This window comes from Carcharhinus amblyrhynchos, chromosome 7 (assembly GCF_965287045.1).
Source record: "Carcharhinus amblyrhynchos chromosome 7, sCarAmb.v2.hapA, whole genome shotgun sequence".
Taxonomy (NCBI): domain Eukaryota; kingdom Metazoa; phylum Chordata; class Chondrichthyes; order Carcharhiniformes; family Carcharhinidae; genus Carcharhinus; species Carcharhinus amblyrhynchos.
In genome coordinates, this window is record NC_137330.1 from 104,630,165 (window position 1) to 104,650,742 (window position 20,578).

Below are 20,578 nucleotides of genomic sequence, written 5' to 3' on the forward strand. Positions count from 1 at the left end.
GTACAGAATTCCACAGGCTCATCATTCTCTGGGTGAAGAAATTTCTCCTCATCTCAGTCTTAAATGATTTACCCCCTATCCTTGCTGTGACCCCAGATTCTGTACTTCCCCACCATCAGGAGCATCCTTCTTGCATCAACCCTGTCTGATCCTTTTAGAATTTTATAGGTCCTTATGAGACTCCCCTCTCAGTTTTCTAAACTCCAGTGAATATAATCCGAATTGACTCAATCTCTCCCATGGTATGTCAGCCCTGCCTTTTTATGTCAGTCCTGCCATTCCAAGAATTAGTCTGGTAAACCTTCACTGTATTCTGTCTATAGCAAAATGGAATGATGGCATTCAGTGCGAGGGGAATGGAATATAAAAATAAGGATACTTTGCTACAGCTGTACAGGGCATTGTTGAGACCGCATCTGGAGGACTGAGTAAATTCTTGGTCATCTCACAGTCCGAAATATGTGTTGGTTAGGTGCATTGGCCATGCTAAATTCTCCCTCAGTGGTGCTGGAGTATGGCGGCTAGGGTATTTTCACAATAATTACAGTGTTAACGTAAACCTACTTGTGACATCAATAAATAAACCTTTTAAAAAAAAGACTCTGAATGTGTTAGAAGCAATTCAGAGAAGGTTCACTCAAATAATAATAACCTGAAATGGGGGTTTATCTTCAGAAAGGTTAGATAGGCAGCGTCTATATACATTGGAGTTTGAAAGGATTGGCAGTGATTTATTGAAACACAGATCCTGAGGGGACTTGACAGGGTTGCTACTGAAAGGATGTTCCCCCTTGTGGGAGCAACAAGAATTAGGGAACATGCTCTAAGATGATGATGAGAAAAAAACATTTTCTGAGGATCATTAGTCATAGAGTCATAGAGATTAGTCTTTGGAAATCTCTTCCCCAGAGAGCAATTGAATGTTTTTAAGGCAAACGTGTTTAGGTTTTTGACCAACAAGGCAGTCAGAGGTTATTGGGGGTAGGTAAAATATGGAGTTGAGGCCACAATCAGATCAGTCTTGATCTGATTAAATCGCACAGCAGTAGAACTTGCTCCTCCTGATCATTTATTTGTTCATTTGGTTTTGTTCTGACTTCACATTTGAACAATGTTTTAACATTGCTATGATTTTTGCAACAGGTTTGTTTATTTGGGTCAAAATCAACATAAAGTTGACACATACAGCCAACAAAGTAATACAAAACAACCAGACAACATGATGACCATTTTGTAAGTATAGAACAATGGCTACTATTATTTTTAGATATTGCTCAAGCAAACTTTTATGCTGCTTTTCTATAAATCTGCAAATGTATCAAGTAGGTAGGTTTTTGTAAATAAGGAAAAGCACATCAAATTAAAGCAGCAGATCCTTCAGTTGGGATTTTAACATCACGCCCGCTATAAGAATTGGAGTGAGGGGCAGACAGTGGAAAGATCAGTTGACCTTGGGCAGGATTTTATGGTTTTGGGGATCAGCAAGGCTGTAAAATCCCGCCCCTTGTCCCCAGCAATTCTCTTTAAAATGGAGAATACATCCCTGACTCGTGCTTTACAGCAATGGGTAGTGACAATACTGTGAGTATCCTGTCTTCCCTATACTGCAATTGGGAACCTGATTTATATTTATCACAGATATTGGCATGTAAATCAACCTTTGGAGCCTGCAAAAATCCCTTCAAAAACAAAGGTCGACTTCTACACCCACGTATAAAAGTGACCTGTCACTGAGAGTGTGGATGGCTGCCATTTTGAAATGTCATCTGCATCCTACACACAGAGCATGTTTTAAACTCCCACATATCTTTACAACACAGCCCCAGTCGCCTGTTTCATCTCTTGCACCTAGTTATAAGGTATCTGTAAGTAAAATATGCATTTATGGGATGAAAAATTGATAATACTAATGCAAGTGTAGCATGTGTTATTATTACCTAGTTTAAAATAAACTTCATACTTTGAACCCTCTTCCAATTAAATATTTTTACTCTGATTGCTCTCTGGTTAACTTGTCTATAGTTATCTTATGATGCCATGATCATTGTTCTTTAAATTACCATACTGGCAATTAAACCACTTGACCCACCTCATTCTCCAAAATCAAATCCAATGCCTCCATCCGCATTAGATAGGAAATACACTAACCTAGAAAATTCTCCTGAGCACAATTCAAAAGTTCTTGCCTCTGTCTTTCACAATAGTATCCCAAACTATATTAGGAAAATGAAGAACCCCATTTGAAAATACTTTATAGTTTTAGCACCTCTCTAATTTCCTTGCCAATTTGTTATACAGCACTTTTCCCACTGACTTGGGGTATATCCATTGCTGCTTGGCCATAACCAAATAAAGCCAAGAGCTGCGAGCTTAAGGAGTTAAGTCCTTTTTGTAGCATTCTTTGTGGGTCAGATGGAGCAGACATGCCTCCTTATCATCTTTGCACAGTGTGTACCATCTACAATTTGCACTGCAGGAACTCACCAAGCCTCAGATACTCAGACAGTATCTTCCAAGCCCAAGGCTTCTACCATTTAAAAGGACAAGGGCAGCAGCTGCATGGGATCACCACCACCTGGAAGTCCTCCAAGCCACACACCATCCTGATTTGAATTTATATCACCATTCCTTCACTTTCATTGAGTCACTTCCTGGCACTTCTTCCGTAACAGCATTGTGGGTGTACCTACACCACATGGGCTTCAGTTTCGAGAAGGCAACTTGCTACGTCATTCTCAAGGGCAATTAGGAATGGGCAATAACTGCAGGCCTAGTCAGTGAACCTACATCCAATAAGTGAGTAAAAAAGCCCTCAAATCTTCAGCTTTCTCCTGCTAATTGCAGGCAATCTTTATTTCTGCCATGAACAGTATCCTTTGCCCTCCAACATTGCCCTGATTTGACCATCAAACCCATCGCTGCCTCCACACCTCATTGATGTTTGATCCATGATCAGGAATGCTGGATGGTCTGAGGCCCCAACTGTGACCTGCTGCTGTTTTCCCTGTTGGGCAGCAAGTCAGTTTGGGAGGGGGGGGTAAAATTATGCAGTTCTGCCATTAAATTTGTAAGAACACCTGTGTTTCCAGTTTCTCCTGCACTTCCTGTGAATGTTTGGGACAAAGAAATAGTGTGCAATAAGGAGGGAAAGCCTTTATTGTAAGTTCAAGAAACTTCGATCAATTAGCTACTATTTACATGAATAGTTATAGATATATCACAGTATCCAATAATTTACAGATCTAAAAATTATTGAAATAATACATCAGCTGTCAAATGTGAAGAGTCAGTTCATAGATTGACTAAATGTAGCAGAAAATAAATAGTGACTTTGGCAAGATTGGATTGTTTTTGAAACACCTGAGAGTAAAAATTGGATGAGGCTCAGTAACTGATGTGGAGAGTATGATGTAATGCAGTTGGCATGCAAACTTGATAGCAGCTCCCAGTTCCAGTTCTAAATTTGCTGAAGAGTGGTTTCATGCCTTATCAAGAAGCCCAATTTTATGTGAGGCTGGTACTACTCGCAGCCAACCTGCACTTCTTAAAAGGGAGGTGCATTTGGCTGCAACAGATGCTTTTGAAAGAATTTCTAAGCAAGTAGAAGAGAGCAGGAGGACAGAGAGCATTCTCTGATCTCTAATGTAGATTAGGTGGGATATACAAGCAGAGATCTTCCCACAAAAGCCAGGATGCTCTCCAGGCACTATTGGGTCAGGAGGGGCAGTTAGCTGCTGCTAATGAGCTGGTTAACCCCAAGAATTTGAATGCAGTGCCAAAAAAAATTAATGACCTCAAATAAATTATTAAAATCAGCAAGTGGAGGTTCAAATGCCTTATCCTTGCAAATGAGTACCCCAGGGCACCTCAGCAACCAAACCTTTGCTCGTGCACCCGAGTAGCAGTGACATTTCATTCAGTTGTATGGCTCTCATATATGCATGCTGGTCATGAGTTGCCTACTAGAGTCAGGAGTGAAGAGTTAAGCTCTTGCCATCCAGCTGCCATCCTTTGATATGGTGACTCAAATACTGAGAAAATCAAATTCACACAGAACATGTGCATCATGATTGCTTCCAGGATAGCAAGCATTGGTTTGCATGATGCAGAGCGTGGTTGCATTTTGATTAATGAAGCATATCTCAGCACATAGATGTGGCACCCTGCACCAGGAAGAAACCAGTTATTCTAGTAAAGCTACTTGCGTGCTCCATATACTTCCCTCTGGCTCAAGAGGTGATGAATTTCCCTCTCCTTGCATAAAGAACATCAGTCAACTCCTTTGTAAGCAGTGAATAGCAAAATGGGACTTGTCACCTGCTGTAGCCTGGAAGGGTCCCAGCACGAAAAAATTAAGATCCTATTCACCTTCATAGTCATTGGTAATGCTGCCCTTGCTTTGCTTTGAGATTTCAAGTATACTTGCAAGAGGTAGTAAATTTCTGTAGCACCTCCTTCATAAAATGCATTATTCAAAAGCTGCTGCCAGCGTAGGTTGATGTAAGAGAAATGTTTCCAGATGGCTGTGGTCAATAAGTCTCTTGTTAAGAGCCTTCCTTCCCCCTTCACTTCTTTTCCAGAGCAGTTTATCATCTTCTGTGCTGCGTCTGCCTCTGGTTCAATCTCCTCTTTTGCAAACCATTTATTCCTTTTTGAAGAAACCACAAGAGTGTCAATCAGGCTTAGAATCTTTGTAAACGTTGCAGTTAGGATCAAAGGAGGCACTTGAGATGCATCCAAGGGAAAGGTCAATAAATACAGCTGTAAATGGAGGTTTCTCGCGGCGCTGAACTTTGAATGTACTTTCCGGTGAACAGCAAGGGTTTCAAAGGTTTCAGCTTGCTGGGGGCGGCCTCAAAAACTTTAATTCAAAGCTGTGTACGTACATTGGAACTGAGTGCACAACTTTGCAGAATGGAATCACCTCCCATCCCCAGGTGAAAGTGACAGCTCCTCTCTCTCAACTTCAAAAAGGATCTGCTCACACCTGCTGCTTCTGACAGAAAAAAGGGAAATCTCTTCTGAGGAATGCAGGTTTGACCTGTTATTTTTGTTCGTCAGGGGAGCATGCCCCTCTTTAGTGAGGGGTGGGTGGTGCTCCCCTCTGCTGCTTTAAAGAACAAAGAACAACCCAGCACGGGAAACAGGCCCTTCGGCCCAACAAGCCCGCACCGCCGCATCACCCTACACCTATTCTACCCTGCGTATCTACAAATAGAACCCCTGACTTAGCCAGATTCAGGGGAGAATAGTGTCAATTTGGTAAAACCAATCAGCCTAAGAGCACATCTTTGGGGTGTGGGAGGAAACTGGAGCGCCCGGAGGAAACCCACGCAACCACAGGGAGAATGCACAAACTCCCACAGACACAGGCCCAAATCCATGTATCTGCACAGCTAGCAGTGCTAGTCACCGAGCTGTTGCGGCGCCCGTCTACCGGTCCAGGATCAAGCACACACACCGACACGAAGTACTAGGCCACTCCTGGAACCTCCAGGAGCAGCCCACGCACGACCCACCGTGTGCATGCCCCTCGTTTGACAACGAGGTGGACCTCCACCTGCGGAGCGAAAAGACAAAAACGTTAATCACAAGCCTGCCTTTCCGGTGTCTCCCGAGGTTCTAACCCTTATTCAATAACCCCTACCATAACCCTCCATCCTCGTTTCACTCATGTGCCTATCTAACTGAATCTTAAACGAGTCCAACGTTCCCGCCTCCACCACCCCACTCGGTAGCGCGTTCCATACCCCCACTACTCTCTGCGTAAAGAACCTTCCTCTCATATCCAAATTATACCTCTCCCCCCTCACCCTTAAATCATGTCCTCTTGTATTCGTAACCAATCTAGGGAGCAGTCTCTCACTATTGACCCTGTCTATTCCCTTCAGTATCTTATATACCTCTATCATGTCACCCCTCAATCTCCGTCTTTCCAAAGAGAACAGTCCCAGTTTCTCCAACCTTTCCTCGTAACCCAACCCCTCCATGCCAGGCAACATCCTGGTAAACCTCCTCTGCACCCTTTCCAGAGCCTCCACGTCCTTCCGGTAGTAAGGTGACCAGAACTGGACGCAGTACTCCAAATGCGGTCTAACCAACGTTCTATACAACTGAAGCATTAGACGGCAGCTTTTAAACTCTATACCTCTTCCTATAAAGGCTAGCATTCCGTAAGCCTTCCTGACAACATTCTCCACTTGTGTCACAACCTTCATGGATTTGTGAACCTGCACTCCCAGGTCCCTCTGTGTTTCTATACTCCTAATTTGTCTACCTTTAATCACATAGCTCCTCTCTACATTATTCCTTCCAAAATGCATCACCTCGCATTTGTCAGGATTAAATTCCATCTGCCACCTATCTGCCCAATGCACCAACCTATCTATATCCTGTTGTATCACCTGACAATCCACTTCAGTACCTGCCAACCCTGCCATCTTGGTGTCATCCGCAAACTTGCTGATCACTCCACCTACGCTCTCTTCCAAGTCATTTATGTAGACTACAAAGAGGAGAGGTCCCAGTACCGAGCCCTGCGGCACACCACTGGTCACTGGCCTCCAGCTGGACAAAGTCCCCTCCACAACTACCCTCTGTCTCCTATTGCCCAGCCAGTTCTCAATCCACCTAGCTACCTGACCCCGTATCCCATGCGCCTTAACCTTTTCTACCAGCCTACCATGAGGGACTTTGTCAAACGCCTTACTGGAATCCATATAGATGACATCAACGGCTTGCCCATCGTCAACCGTTTTTGTCACCTCCTCAAAGAATTCCACCAGATTCGTAAGGCAAGACCTCCCTCTAACAAAGCCATGTTGCGTATCCCCAATCAGATCGCAACGCTCCAAATGCTCATACATCCTACCCCAAGTACTTTTTCCATTAATTTCCCTACCACCGATGTCAAACTCACCGGCCTATAATTCCCAGGGTTATCCCTACTACCTTTTTTGAACAGCGGTACCACATTTGCCACCCTCTAGTCTTCTGGGACCTCACCTGTGTCCAAAGAAGAGACAAAGATTTGCGCCAGAGGCCCAGCAATTTCATCTTTCACCTCCCTAAGCAGCCTGGGATAAATACCATCAGGCCCCGGAGCTTTATCCGTCCTTACGCTACCTAAAAGCCCTAGCACTTCCTCCCTCGTAATAGATATTTCCTGCAGCTGATCCTCAGCTCCCTCTGACAGACCGCACGATTCCGAACCCCTCTCCTTTGTGAATACCGACGCAAAGTATTCATTCAGGAGCTCCCCCATTCCCTCCGACTCAATACATAACTCCCCGCTTTTGTCCCTAAGAGGACCAATTTTCCCTCTAACTACTCTCTTGCTCCTAATATAGGAATAAAATGCCTTTGGATTCTCCTTAATCCTACCAGCCAAAGCCATTTCATGCCCTCTCCTCCCTTCTAATTCCCCTTTTTAGCTCCCTCCTACTCTCTCTATATTCCTCCAGCGCACTCTCCGTACCCAGTCGTTTCGACCTAACATACGCCTCCCTCTTCTTCCTGACCAAGTCTTCGATACCCCCTGTAATCCACGGCTCTCTAATCCTACCTTTCCCATCCTTCCTCTTAACCGGAACATACCTCCCCTGCAACCATTTCATTTTGCCTTTAAAAGCCTCCCACTTGCCAACCGTGGACTTGCCAGCTAACAGTCCTTCCCAATCAGTGTCCTGCAGCTCTCTCCTAATCCTGCTATAGCTCGCCTTTCCCCAGTTCAGCACACTCCCGTTCGGCCGGCACTCGTCCCTTTCCATTTTTATCCTAAAGTAGACGGACTTGTGGTCACTATTAGCCACATGTTCGCCTACCTCTACCTCTCCCACCTGCCCCGGCTCATTACCCAACACTAAATCCAGTATAGCCTCTCCCCTAGTCGGACTAGTTACATACTGCTCTAGAGACCCTTCCAAAACACATTTCACAAACTCCTCTCCCTCCATACCCCCAGCTCTAGGCCCCCTCCAATTCACTCCAGGAAGATTAAAGTCACCCACTACAACCACCCTATTCTTCCTGCACCTATCCAAAATGCCCCTGCAAATACCTTCCTCCACTGACCTCGGGCTGTTGGGTGGCCTATAGTACACCCCTAGCAATGTAATCTCTCCCTTTTTATTCCTCAACTCCACCCACAGCGACTCAATCCCTATCTCTTCCATATTGTCCTCCCTCTGCACTACTGTGATGTTTTCCTTTACCAACAGTGCCACCCCTCCACCTCTCTTCAACCCTCTTCTGTCACACCTAAAACACTTGTACCCAGGAACATTCAGCTGCCAGTCCTGCCCTTCCCTTAACCACGTCTCTGTTACAGCCACCACATCTAACTGCCTCACACACATCAAGGCCCTAAGCTCATCCGTTTTCCCTGTCACACTCCTAGCATTGAAACAGACACAGTTCAACCCACAAGTGTCCCTCGGAACCTCCTTCTCCCTGATACTTTTCCTTTCACCCGACTCTCTCCCAGCCACCTCCCCACCCCCCCTCCATATTAGTTTAAACCCTTCGTAAACACCCTAGCTAACCTCCCCGCTAAGACATTACTTCCCCTCCCGTTCAAATTCTCCCCACCCTTCCTGTACAATTGCCCTTCTCTCCTAAACACCTCCCAGTGATCCACAAAAGTAAAGCCCTCTACCCTACACCAATCCCTCAACCATGCATTCAGCTGCATGATCTCTTCATTCTTTGCCCTGTTTGTACCGGGCAGCAACCCAGAGAGTGCCACCCTGGAGGTCCTACTCTTTAGTTTGGCCCCCAGCTCCCTAAATTGCCTACGTACCTCTACCCTACTGCTCCTTCCTATGTCCCCCTCCCCTACATGTACTATGACCTCAGCCTGTGCCCCCTCCCCTTTCAAAATTCCCTCTACCCTGTCCGTTACATCCTTTACCCCTGCTCCAGGGAGGCAGACCACCATCCTGGAGTCACGCCTCTGTCCACAGAACCTCCTATCGATACCTCTGACCCTCCCGTCCCCTACCACTATCACCTTGCCGGCCCCCTTCTGTCCCTCTAAGTTAGTCTCCCCCTCCTGCCTATCTTTCTGTGCCCCTGTCGACGAACCTTGGGGGGCCTCTGGGGAGGCTGGGGGACCCTGACTGCTCTTCTCCTTCCTCTTTCCCCTCCTCACAGTCGTCCATCCTCCCTTCTCTTCAGCCCTTGAGACCTCCTCATTCTCATGGTTCCCAGCCATTATCTCCTCGTTCTCCCTGACTAGAAACGCATCTTCCAGCCGCCCCTCGAGTTGCCTGACCCGGGCCCTCAAGCGCTGCAGTTCCAAACATTTACTGCAGATGTGGACCTTGGGGACACGTGACACCACCATGAACTCCCACATGTGGCACCTGACACAACTTACATTCCTCCCTATATTCCCTGCCATGTCCCAACCTCCTGTAAGCTCCCAAAGGTAGAGATCTGTCACTCACCTTCTCTAAGCCTGCACTCGCCTAAGCCCAGCGAGCCAAAGCCCTCCTCACTCTGTTCCCACTCACTCCGCTGCCGACGCTGCCCGGTCTATGCTGCTACCCCTATTTTTATACCCCCCGCTCCCCCTTAACGACAATCCCCTGGCCTAACTTCCGGTACGGAAGTAAACTACACTCTAACAAGCCCCGAGAACCGGAAGTACAGGAAAAAAGCGGTTTTTACTTTAAATCAGTCACTCGCCACAGCCACCAGGTTCAATGCTCCGGAGAAAATTTAGCAATTTAAGACTCTGCCAGGTGACCAGGGGCATCATTAAAATGACCTTACTACCTCAAAATTTTCACAGCTGACAGGCAGGGATGTAGATGTTGATCTCAGGGCTGTCTGCAATCATGCCAAAAATGATCTTTAGGTTTGCCGGGGCTAGAAGGGACAGATCATCCCAGGGGAGAGTGGTGAGTCAACTCCTTGTCCCATCCCACCCAACTCCCAGGATGCTTGAGACACCCTTCCTCTGCAGCCTGACAACAGCAGAGGGGCAAATGGCCACGAGACCTACCTCACTGAACCCTTCTTCAGAGCCCAAGGTACCAAGGAGCAGTGCACTGTTGCTGGTGCCAAGGTCAGTGGCTTGAATGGGGGAAGGAAATCTGGGGGTGAGGGGGGCATCTGAGGGGGGAGGGTGGTGAGTGGAGTGTCTGAGGGGGGAGGGGGGCTGTGAGAAGCATCTGGGAGGGGAATGGGCTGAGTGGGAGTGCTAAGTAAAAGGGTCTGAGGAGGAAGACGTGCTAACTGGTGGGCCTGAGGGGGAAAGGTGCTGAATGGGCATGTCATGTCTGATCACCCTTATGACTGAGTGGTTTGACCTGTTGTTTTTGTTTGTGGGAGGAGGATGTCCCTCTTTGATAAGGGTTTGGACGTGCTCCTCTTGTCAGTGAGAGGATGGCACCATTTCATTTTCTGGAGGGGGAGGGGCATCTGTCGCTGAGTGCCCCCAATCTCAGAACAGTAGAGCTGGCTGTGAGTTAATCTCATTAGCATCTTTCACATGGGAGAATCCCATGTGACAGACATTCCTAGTACCTGCAAGAAACACACTCATTTTCCTACTGGTTCCAACACTGAGGCTGAAAGTAGGAGAAATTCATAAGAACATAAGAAATAGGAGCAGGAGTTGGCCATCTAGCCCCTCGAGCCTGCCCTGCCATTCAATAAGATCATGCTGATCTGAAGTGGATGAGTTCCACTTTCCCGCTTTCTCCCCATAACTCTTAATTCCCTTGTTTATCAGAAATCTATCTACCCGTGACTTAAATAAATTCAACAAGGTAGCCTCCACCACTTCAATGGGCAGAGAATTTCAGAGATTCACCACCCTTTGAGTGAAGAAGTTCCTCCTCAACTCCGTTCTAAACTGCCCCGTTCCCTGCCCCCCCCCCCCCCCCTTATTTTGAGGCTGTGCCCTCTAGTTCACCCAATGTATCTAGAATTACTTAACATTCATCACGTTGCATGATATTTCTTTACTCAACTATAGAAGAGATATATATTTATAGTAACCTCCTTTAAAACAAGGGAAAACAGGCACATGCTTTATCTGCACAAATGTGTGCCATCGCCAAAGTGAAGATCATTGATGAGCAGTAATCACTGAAATTTAGCTATCTTTTTTGAAAATAGATTTAGCCTGTTCTTGAAGATTTTGGGTGGGATTTTCCAGCTTTGCTCACCCTTAAACCAGAAAATCCAATTCCCGTGGTGGACATGATGGGAAAATTTGCCCTGTTGTCTAGCTCTTGTGGTGTTGCTAAAGCAACTGAAGCACTTCATGAAACCTGCCCATCACTTAAGCAAAAAAAAAGACTTTTATACAGTTGTCATGGAAATATTGCTACTCTTGCTATGTATTGACAGTGCACTAAACATTCATACCAAATATTCAGTTACAGAATATTTGTTGAATTGTTTCCATTAACTAAAACACTGTAACTGTGACTATTAATATTTAAAATGTCTTAATTTTAACATATTTTACTGATGTACAGTCTAGAGCAAACTTGATACAAAGATACGATTAAATTTAATGTTCCCCAAACACACATCCAGAGGGCATGGCGATATGTCAGTTACACTTATGAAGTGTTACAGTTATAAAGTCACAATTTTTTGAAATTTATATATTAGATATGGGCAACACTGACAAGGCAATATTTGTTGCATTAAATTATTAAGAATCAAATATATGGTATACAGCGAGAGTTAAATGGAGGCCATATGAGGTAGATTCCCTTTCCTTAGAGGAGTTGGTAAACTCGTGGATTTTCACAACAATCTGGTTGAACTCAGCCATTTACTAGTGCATGCCTGCAGATTAAACATAAAGATTTATTAAAGCTGACTTCACAATTTGTACGACTGGACTTGAACACATAGGAGTAGAATTTGCACTCATTTTAGAGACTTAAAATGGATATAATAGAGACCAAAAGCATATGAAATTCGTCCAGATAGATAGCTATTCTGCTGTGGAGGATTATTTAGTCTTGCCAAGAGAAACAGTATGTATTTCTCCACTTCAAAATATTATAAACACCTTTTTGAAAGTACTTTCTGGCATCATTTAGGGTCTGAAATTTCACAAAGCTTGATTGATAAGGAGGTCAGATATAATTATTAGTCTTTAGACATCATTTATAGTTTGGCTGTATTTCCATGCATAGGCTATTTGCAGTGCTCATTGTGAAAATCTGGAAGTATGATCATTTACTTAGTGAAATTTAATATTTACAAAGATGTCGCAGATATTTGTCATGATGAATCCCAGTCAAGAAATCTCAGTCAAGAATCTCATTTGAAAGCCAAAGAAACAAAAACTGTAGGTGCCAAAGTGTGTGCAACTCATTTTTCAATTATGTTTATAAATTAGAATTTAAAATGAAGAAGGTGTCAAATTTCAACTATTGTTTAAAGCTTAGTTGATTCCAAGTGTCACCTTATCCCACAGCATGACTTTAATATTTGTTTGTCATGTTTTAAGCAAAATTAGTTTTACAAATTAGGAGCAGAGTCTGCTCTGCAATCTACGGCTGGTCTGATTGTAACCTCCCTACCACTAACAACCTTTCATTCCTATGTTTATCACAAATCCACCCACCTCTGTCATAAAAAAACATTCAACAACAATAAGCTGAATTTGTATAACCAGTAAGCTGTTTTGGTCAGTTATTCTTTTGGTTTTAGATCACTTTGGCTCAGATAAAGCATGCATAATACTGAATATGGACACTGGAGGAAAAAGGAGGTGTTGCATTTTCCAATAATAAGAGTGCTTCATGTAATTAATTTAATAACTACAGTGACTGCTATGTAAACACAAAATGGGAGCCATTTTATAAACCATCTCATCCCGCAAACCATAATCCAGAAATAATCAGTTAACCTTTATTTGGTAACTGAAAGATAATTTTTGCCAAGGTAATTCCTGCTTTTATTAGGTGCCATCTACGCAAATTTTATTTAATCTTATAATGTGTCAGGCATAACACTTCCACCTCCATTATGCATTATCCTCTTATCGAAAAAGAATGACAACCCTGATTGTCTGAAATACCAGAGTGGTGTTTAGAAAATAGAAGCAGAAGTAGACCCTTTGAGCCTGCTCCACCATTTATTATGATCATGGCTGATCATCCAACTCAATAGCCTGATCCTCCCTTCCCCCATATCCTTTGATCTTTGCCCCAAGAGCTGTATCTAACTCCTTCTTGAACATCTTCTTGGCCTCAACTTCTTTTTGTGATAGCGAATTCCACAGGATTACCACTCTCTGGATGAAGAAATTTCTCCTCATCTTGGCCCCTAACAGGTTTTCCTGTATCCTTAGATTATGACCCCTGGTTCTGGACTCCCCCACCATCAAGAACATCCTTCCTGCATCTACCCTGTTTTGTTGTTAGAATTTTATAAGTTTCTGAGACTCTTTCCATTCCTCCCCTCCCCCCTCCCAGTTCCTCTGGACTCCCAGCAAATATAATCCGAACCAATTCAATCTCTTCAGATTCATCAGTCCCATCACCCCAGGAATCAGTCTGGTAAACCTTTGCTGCACTTCCTCTACAGCAAGAACACTTTATCTCTGATAAGGAAACCAAAACTGCACACAATATTCCAAGTGTGACCTCACCAAAGCCTTGAGTAATTGCAGCAAGACACCCCTGCTCCTGTATTCAATCCCCTCACTACGAAGACCAACATATCACTTGTCACCTTTACCACCTGTGCACCTGCATGCATACATTGAGCCAGTGGTGTATGAGGACACCCATATCTCTGCTTCTTCACCCACTCAATTTATAGTCATTCAGATAATAATCTGCCTTCCTGTTCTTGCCACCTAAGTGGATAACCTCACATTTATCAACATCATACTGCATCTACCATGCATTTCCCACTCAGCTTGTCCAAATTACACTGAAGTATTTGTAAAAATTACACTGAAGGCGGGAGGGGGTCATAACACTGATCCTTCCGGTATCCTACTAGTCATTACCTGCCATTCAGAAAAGTACCTGTTTATTCCTGCACTTTATTTTCTGTCTGCCAACCAGTTTTCTATCCATCTCAATATGCCAAACCCAATCCCATGCGCTTTAATTTTACACACAAATCACTTATGCGAGACTTTGTCAAAAGCCATCTGAAAATCCAAATAAACCATAACCACTGGCTCCCCTATCTCAACTCTTTTAGTTACATCCTTGAAGAATTTCAGTACGTTTGTCAAGCATGATTTCCTTTTCCTTTTCGTAAATCCATGCTGGCTCTGTCCCATTCTGCCACCTGTTATCCAAATGCCCTCTTATAGAATCTTTGATAATAGACTAGAATTTTCCCCACTATTGCCTGCAGTTTGACATGTTATCTGCTATCTAAACATGCTTTCCATGGTACACTCCACACATACTCCAGTGTCTCCAACCACCACACCAATTCCAATATCTGGGCTTCCAGCTGGACCTGGGTACTGGAAATGTTCCCAGCTTCCTATAAAAAGCATCTCTTACCCCTCGGCACCCGATATCCACAGTGCTCCAAATTCCCAAACAACATACACTCACTCTGGCTGTGTCTCGCTCAGAGGAGTTAATTTTAATGACCAGTTTTTATTCTAACGGATTGTACCTGCAAGTCTGCTCTCTATTTTTTATATTTGAGATTCTTGCTATTGATGTGTAAAGTATGTAATGAATTAAGATAACTTGTGCAGAAGGACAATGTAGGATACTTGAAATTTTGTCATCAATTACTTGCTAGCTTTTTTAATATTGATTTATTAATATCACAAGTAGGCTCACATTAACACTGCAATGACGTTATTGTGAAAATCCCCTAGTAGTCAGGTACACTGAGGAAGAATTTAGCATGGCCAATCCACCTGATTAGCACATCTTTCAGACTGTGGGAGGAAACTCCACGCCGACTGGAGAGTGTGCAGACAGTGACCCAAGCCAGGAATTGAACCCAGGCCCCTTGCACTGTGAGGCAGCAGTGCTAACCACTGTGCCACAGTGCTGTTATATTTGTAGAATATGCTCCTATCTGATAAAACAAAATGTCAAAAGTTCCACATCACACTGGATAAATTCAGATTTTAAAGGCTAATTACTTACTTATTAGTTAATGGCTAACAGACATCCCTAATGCTGTAATTCACTGTTTAACTGCATTTGATCTTCCAATTTAATAATGCTAAACAATGGGAGGAATCATTACTTTTCCAAAAAGCCCCTAATGTCATTTTGGGCAAGAAAACTTGAGTTTCAAACTAGACATGCAGGCACAAATCAGATCGCAAGTTAGTCATTTTTTGGGAGAGTGGTGAGTTATGCACTTGTCCTGAGGGGGCAGGACCTAAACACACCGGTATACCTGCCTTCAGAGTTTGCACGCTGTTTCTAAAGGCTGCCCTGATCTCAAGTTGAAATGGAGCGTTCCCCCTTCCCCCTTCTTGCCCCCATGGACATTGGGACCCTTCTGCCCCCCACCCTCCATTGAAGGGATGTTTACCATCGCTGTCCCAGAATCAGCCTATTTCCATCTGCTCTTCCAGTGATGCCGTGATTTTCCACTTTAGCTATCTTACATTCACAGTTTCTTCAGTATCGGTGAACTATTCTCCTTTTGAAAAATCTGAACTGTTAGAGACCTCCCTGTTCTGGCCTGAAACTTAACCCCTCAGCTTTGTGTTTTTCCCGTATGGCTTTGATTCCCATGGCGGCTTAAGCCACAAGCTGACATTGTAGAAGTTTGATGTCATAGCTTGGATTTTATTTGTTTCTGGTGGTGACTGTGGCTTTGAAGCTACAGTCAGTGCAGACAATGACTTGCAAATGATAGATTTAATCATGGAGCTCTGCATTAATGGAGATCTGAATATTTTGTCTCCTAAGACTCATAAATCTCTTTTGGCTGTAACAATTTAACATCATTCATGATTACACATATTCCTCAGTTCTTTCAATGTGTGGTATTTTGTATTTGTATTAACTATGTTAGCAATTTAAGCTGTTACTCTGATTTCAATTCCCTGCCTCATTTGAGATTACTATAAATTTGACACCAAACTTATTCCTCAACCCTAACATATATCCCCTGAATATTTTTTTATTTTCCATCTTTCTATCATTTTTTTTGTTTGTTTGCAGCATTTACCCTGAAATCCCAATGTTTTAGGTTGAACTAACAATCTCCCACAGTGAACATAATGAAATGCCTCTTTCAAAAAAAACTTTTCCTCCAACAATGCAGTGCTACCTTAATACTTAACAGATATGCTGACTTAAATTACCTTTCCAAATCCTGGAAGGTGGCTTGAACTCACCAGCCTCCTGAGCTGAGGATGTCACTGTTGAGACAAGCTGCTGCTGACCTTTTTTTTATTTATTTATTTTCCAGGGGACCGGTCTCTCTGTTTCTTCAAGACAGTATTTATGAGATGCATCTGATTGACCTGGACAAAAGGTCTACAGAAATCTTTGATTCCCATATCCAGACTGGCAAAGGCATTATACAACCTTTGTGCAAGGATGACATGATGGTCTACAGAGAATACATTAAAAACAGATACATGTGAAGATTCTCCTCATGCAGTCCCAGACATAGCAACTTACTAAGCCTAGAGTTCATTTCAGCAGAGGTGACTTCCACGTGTATTTGTCATATTTGCAGGATGAGACTAATTTGATGTGTAATTATCTTTTCTGCAAACCATTCATGCAATTCAATTTGTGTCTTAAGTACTGTACATATTATGCCAAGATGACAAAAATGATAGGCTTAAGTGTAACAATCAATGATGGACATCACTTCAGGATGTGCTCATGGTATTCTCGTGTCTTGCATTAGTTTTGCTTTGGAGATTGAATGCAGAGTTATAATTAATATATTTAAAAACATTGCTCATACTGATGATGCTTAACTTTCCTCACATTAAAGAAACCTGTCCTCACATTAAAGAAAACTACTTCAAACTTAGCTGTTTTGTTTATCCTTGATTACTTCTATTCCAAATATGTTTTATTTTCTAGGACAGTAAAAATGCCTTTTTGTTTTCAAATGTATTATGATGTGATCAACCAGTATAAGCAACTCTTGAAAACTAACTTGTTATTCAATTATATGTATTATTGTGATGTTGTAGGATTCAAGAGTTTGCGTTTTACATCTTTGCAGTACTAATTTGTTACCATAAACTGCTTGTTTTAATTTATTGCCTCTGCTAGCAGTGAAACCTCTTGATTATTTCTGATCATAGATGACAGTAAGGTGTCAGTCTGGATGATTCTAATATTAAGTATTTGATTCATAGAAACTAGAAGTAGGAGGAGGCCTTTTGAACCTGCCTCGTGATTCCTTTAGCCCCAAGAGCTATATAGAACATAGAAAAACTACAGCACAAATAGGCCATTTGGCCCACGTTGTGCTGAACATATCTCTACTTACTAGGCTTACCTATAACCCTCAGTCCTATTAAGTCCCTTGTACTCATCCAGTCGTCTCTTAAAAGACCCTATTGAATCCGCCTCCACCACCACTGCCGGTAGCCAATTCCATGCACACACCACCCTCTGAGTGAAAAACCCCCGGCACCCTAAACCTGTGTCCTCTTGTGGCAGCCATTTCAGCCCTGGGAAAAAGCCTCTGAGAATCCACCCGATCAATACCTCTCAACATCTTATACACCTGTATCAGGTCTCCTCTTATCCTTCATCTCTCCAAGGAGAAAAAACTAAGCTCTTTCAACCTATCCTCATAAGGTATGCCGATTTGAGAATCCTATGAACCCGGACCCCAAGATTCTTGTGCTCTTCCACACTACTAAGAGTCTTACCCTTAATATTATATTCCTTCATCCCATTTGACCTGCCAAAATGAACCATCACACACTTATCTGGGTTGAAGTCCATCTGCCACTTCTCCACCCAGTCTTGTATCCTATCTATGTCACGCTACAACTTCTGACATCCCTCCAAACTATCCACAACATCTTCAACCTTCGTGTCATCAGCAAACTTAACAACCGCATCCCTCCACTTCGTCATCCAGGTCATTTATAAAAATCATAAACAGCAAGGGTCCCAGAACAGATCCCTGGGGCACTCTACTGGTGACCGACCTCCATGCAGAAAAAGACCCATCTACAACCACTCTTTGCTTTCTGTGGGCAAGCCAGCTCTGGATCCACAAAGCAATGTCCCCTTGGATCCCATGCCCCCTCACCTTTCTTAATAAGCTTTGCATGGGAGCCCTTATCGAATGCCTTGTCGAAGTCTACATAAACCACATCTACCATTCTTCCTTCGTCAAAGTGGTTAGTCACATCTTCAAAAAACTCAACCAGGCTTGTGAGGCACGATCTGCCTTTGACAAAGCCATGTTGACTACTTTTGATCATTCTCTAAATGTTCATAAACCCTGTCTCTCAGGATCTTCTCCATCAACTTACCAATCACTGAGGTTAGAATCACCGGTCGATAATTTCCTGGGTTATCTCTTACTCCCTTTCTTGAAAATAGGAATCGCATCCGCAATCCTCCAGAACCTCTCCCATCTCCATCAATTATACAAAGATCATCGCCAGAGGCTCTGCAATCTCTTCCCTCGCCTCCCATGGTAACCTGGGGTACATCCCATCCGCTCTGGGCAACTTATCTAACGTAATGCTTTTCAAAAGCTCCAACACATCCTCTTTCTTAATGTCCACATACTCCAGCTTTTCAGTCTGCCGCAAGCATGCACTATAACCACCAAGATCCTTTTCCACCATGAATACTTAAGTAAAGTACTTATTGAGCACCTCTGCTATTTTTTACCGGTTCTTTCCCACCATCACATTTGATAGGCCCTATTCCTTCACATCTCACCCTTTTGCCCTTCACATACTTGTAGAGTGCCTTAGGGTTTTCCTTAATCTTACCTGCCAAGCCTTCTCATGAGCCCTTCTGGCTCTCCTAATTTTTTCCTTAAGTTCCTTGCTATAAGTCATATACTCCTCTAGATCCCTAACATTACGTAGCCCCCAAACCTTTTGTACGCTTTTCTTTTTGACTAGATTAATTACAACTTTCGTGCACCACGGTTCCTGTAACCTACCAAAACTTCCCTGTCTCATTGGAACATTGTCATGCAGAACTCCAGACAAACATCCCTTGAAAATCTGCCACATTACTTCTGTACATTTCCCTGAGAAAAACTCCTTCCAATTTACACCTCTAATTTCCTGCCTGATGGCTTCATAATCCCCCTTACTCCAGATAAACACTTTCCTAGCTTGCCTGATCCTATCTCTCTCCAATGCTGGTGTAAAGGAGATAGAGTTATGGTCATTATCCCCAAAATGCTCTCCCACTGAGAGATCTGACACCTGTCCAGGTTCATTACCCAATACCAGATCAAGTACAGCCTCTCCTCTTGTTGGCTTATCCACATACTGTGTCATTCAGTTCTCTCTTCCAAATCATTAATATATAATGTGAACAGTTGGGGTCCAAGCACAGACCCCTGTGGACCATTTATGCCAACTGTTTGCTTCCTATCTGCTAACCGGCTTTCTATCCATCTTAATATATTTCCTGCGATCCCATGTGCTTTAACCTTACATAATAGTCTGTTATGTGAGACCTTGTCAAAAGCCTTCTGAAAATCTAAATAAACTACATGTACTGGTTCTCCTCAGTCAACTCTATTACATAGAACATAACAGTGCAGAACAGGCCCTTCGGCCCACGATGTTGCGCCGACCAGTTAAAAAACAATGACCCTCTAACCTAAACCAAACCCTTTCCATCCATAAACCTATCCACGGATCTCTTAAACGCCCCCAAACTAGGCGCATTTACAACTGCAGCAGGCAGGGCATTCCAATCCCTCACCACCCTCTGGGTAAAGAACCTACCCCTGACATCCGTCCTATAACTACCACCCCTTAATTTAAAGCTATGCCCCCTCGTGCTAGCTTTCTCCATCCGAGGAAAAAGGCTATCACTGTCCACCCTATCTAAACCTCTAATCATCTTATATGTTTCAATAAGGTCCCCTCGTAGCCGCCGCCTTTCTAACGAAAACCTCAAATTCCTCAGTCTCTCCTCATAGGACCTCCCCTCCATACCAGGCAACATGCTGGTAAACCTCCTCTGCACCATCTCCAAAGCCTCCACATCCTTCCTATAATGTGGGGACCAGAACTGCACACAATACTCCAACTATTAGTTACCTCTTCAAAGAATTCCAATAGATTTGTCAAGCATGATTTCTGTTTTGTAAATCCATGCTGACTTTGTCTGATTACACCACTGTCTTTCAAATGTTGAGTTATGAAATCCTTGATAATGTACTCTAGCAGTCTCCCCAGTATGAATGTTAGGCTCACTGGTGTATAGTTCCCTGTTTTCCCTCTACCTCCCTTTTTGAATAGCAGGCTTACATTAACTACACTCCAATCTGTAGGATCCAGTACAGAGTCCAAAGAATTTTAGAAAATAACCACCAATGAATCTACCATTTCCAGGGCCACTTTCTTAAGTATTTTGGGATGCAGATTATCAGGTCTTGTAAATTTCTCCATTTTTAA

At 43.4% G+C, this 20,578-nt stretch overlaps 1 protein-coding gene across 2 annotated transcripts in view; it reads left to right on the forward strand.

Moving 5' to 3' along the window:
- The window catches only part of fig4a (FIG4 phosphoinositide 5-phosphatase a), a 129,079-nt gene extending 112,096 nt beyond the window's left edge, over positions 1 to 16,983 (forward strand). For both annotated transcript variants that reach the window (XM_080192891.1, XM_080192892.1), the window contains exons 23-24: positions 1,144 to 1,233; positions 16,405 to 16,983. In XM_080192891.1, the coding sequence (XP_080049017.1) occupies positions 1,144 to 1,233; positions 16,405 to 16,582 (268 nt within the window). In that variant the 3' untranslated portion in view covers positions 16,583 to 16,983. The remainder of the gene's footprint in view (positions 1 to 1,143; positions 1,234 to 16,404) is intronic.
- The last annotated feature ends 3,595 nt before the right edge of the window (positions 16,984 to 20,578 follow it).